This window comes from Morone saxatilis, unplaced genomic scaffold, assembly GCF_004916995.1.
Source record: "Morone saxatilis isolate NCDOM2014 unplaced genomic scaffold, NCSU_SB_2.0 Contig0, whole genome shotgun sequence".
Classification (NCBI taxonomy): domain Eukaryota; kingdom Metazoa; phylum Chordata; class Actinopteri; family Moronidae; genus Morone; species Morone saxatilis.
Window position 1 is genome coordinate 17218881 of NW_023339650.1, and position 2004 is coordinate 17220884.

The window sequence follows — 2004 nt, forward strand, 5'->3', positions numbered from 1 at the left end:
TTCTTCCCCTGCCCATTTATCTCCTAGTTTTTCTGCAGTTTCCCATGATCAGTGTGGTTATGTGTACTGTAATATTTATCCTTCAGAGATGCTCTACAATAGGGCTACTTGTCCTCCGCCCTGGGGTCTAAATAGTGCATTGTGCTCTCAGGCCTGCTGACCTGAAAGTACTCATTTAAATACCAAGTGCATGGTTGCTAACATGCACTTTTGTGCATGCGTGCATGTTTATGTGCATTAATGCCTTTGCCTGTCTTATTCCTGCAGCGATGGACAGAAGATGAGCAAGCGCAAGAAGAACTACCCAGATCCAGGACTGATAGTGCAGAACTATGGAGCTGATGCCCTCAGGTCAGATCTGTGCTTGTGTGTGTGTGTGTTTCTGAGGCATGAATGCTTGTGTGCCGGTGGCACGACTCTGTGTGGTAACCTACCTTATGTTATTAGCAGGCATGGTTGTAAAAGGTTTGAATTACTTTCCATGCTTAACTAAGCAGGTTCAGCGTCCTACATACAGTATACACTCACTCACGCATACTATACATACACATGCATACACACATTGTTTCTCCTCATACATTTCGCTCCTTTGCCCTGAGCAGTGAGTGCCATGGCCCATATGGCCTAATGGAATAAGCACAATGCAGTTGTGCATAATGCCTCACATATAGATAATGAAGAATAGCTGTGACATAAAGGAAGACGTTCGTTTCCTCTTCGATTTACTATAGAATATAACTTTTGTGCCTTAAAACCTTACACTATAGCTGTTATAGGACGGTGAGCTCCATAAATATCTCATAAATATCTCACTGCCAACCAGCGACAGACTAAAGTATATACTGCCAGGTTTTGAAAAATATATATTTGCAGTCTAAAATGACATCCACCCATCTCCATGTTGGCCTAATTTAAGATGCCAAAAGGTATTTGACCAATTGATGGTTCTGTCTATTCTGCATTTTATTTAAAATGTATCTTCTGCTATCTGCTATTAAAAACACTCGTGGCCTATTGCATGAAGTTGCATCATGTTTCCTCGCTTCCAGAATCATCATCAAAACCTTTTCTAATCGGTCTACAGTGTGCTGATGCTTGCCACACACTATTATATTGATACGGGTTATCCAGATTTTCTGTCAGTGTCCTGTCAACAGTGTTTATTTGGCTTTAATGAAGAGAAGATGCAGGGAATGCTGTTATATGCTTTGAACAACTTTGATAACATTTAACAAACTTTGCACAGATATTCAAGGTGGACATTTTAGCCTAATTGGTAAAGCTTAAAACCAACTCAGATGTTTTGGGTTTTAAAAATGCCCTTTATTTGCATTAATCGAAGTGACAGCTGTGGAGTGTAAGGAAAGGGGGGAGAGAAGGGGAGGGACAACGCAGCTGAGTCACCCTTGGCTGTGCAGAGGACTCAGCTTGGTACTGGGGCAGCCTACCAGTAGTACCAGGGCGCCGGCAAAATCAGATTTATTTGACAGCTGAATAACTTTTGCATAGAAATGTCATTCTCACAGCTTCCTTTCCAGATACCTGAAATATGACCCAGATGCAAAAATCCTTTGCATAATCAGATAATAAAGTATTGCTACTTAACAAGAAAATGATGTGGTCTGTCCGGCTTCAGATCCATATTTTGTTTTATGACATTTAAACAAGTTTTAGCTCATAACACTTTGTGAAATGCTGTAACTTTCTGTTATAGTGCATTTAAAGTCCACTTTAATCAACTGGGCACACTGCACAGTTTGCAAAGTTTATCTGACGCTGTTTGTTTACATCTCTTCTGTCTTAAAGCGAACACGCATTATTTATTTGTGTCGGCCCATCTTACACATACAGTAACAGCCATACATCAACATTTAATTATACCTGGCGTACACACCGATGCTCACATCATAATCAATCCTGCCACACTCCCCAACCCCTCACTGTCTCTCTTTATAGGCTACTCATCAACTCTCCCGTAGTGAGAGCAGCAGACCTGCGTTTCAA

At 41.1% G+C, this 2004-nt stretch overlaps 1 protein-coding gene across 1 annotated transcript in view; it reads left to right on the forward strand.

The window, feature by feature from the left end:
• The window catches only part of LOC118324677 (isoleucine--tRNA ligase, cytoplasmic-like), an 8010-nt gene that overhangs the window by 3773 nt on the left and 2233 nt on the right, over positions 1 to 2004 (forward strand). Inside the window, exon 4 of the mRNA XM_035657125.1 lies at positions 268 to 368. Coding sequence (XP_035513018.1) covers positions 268 to 368 — 101 coding nt within the window. The remainder of the gene's footprint in view (positions 1 to 267; positions 369 to 2004) is intronic.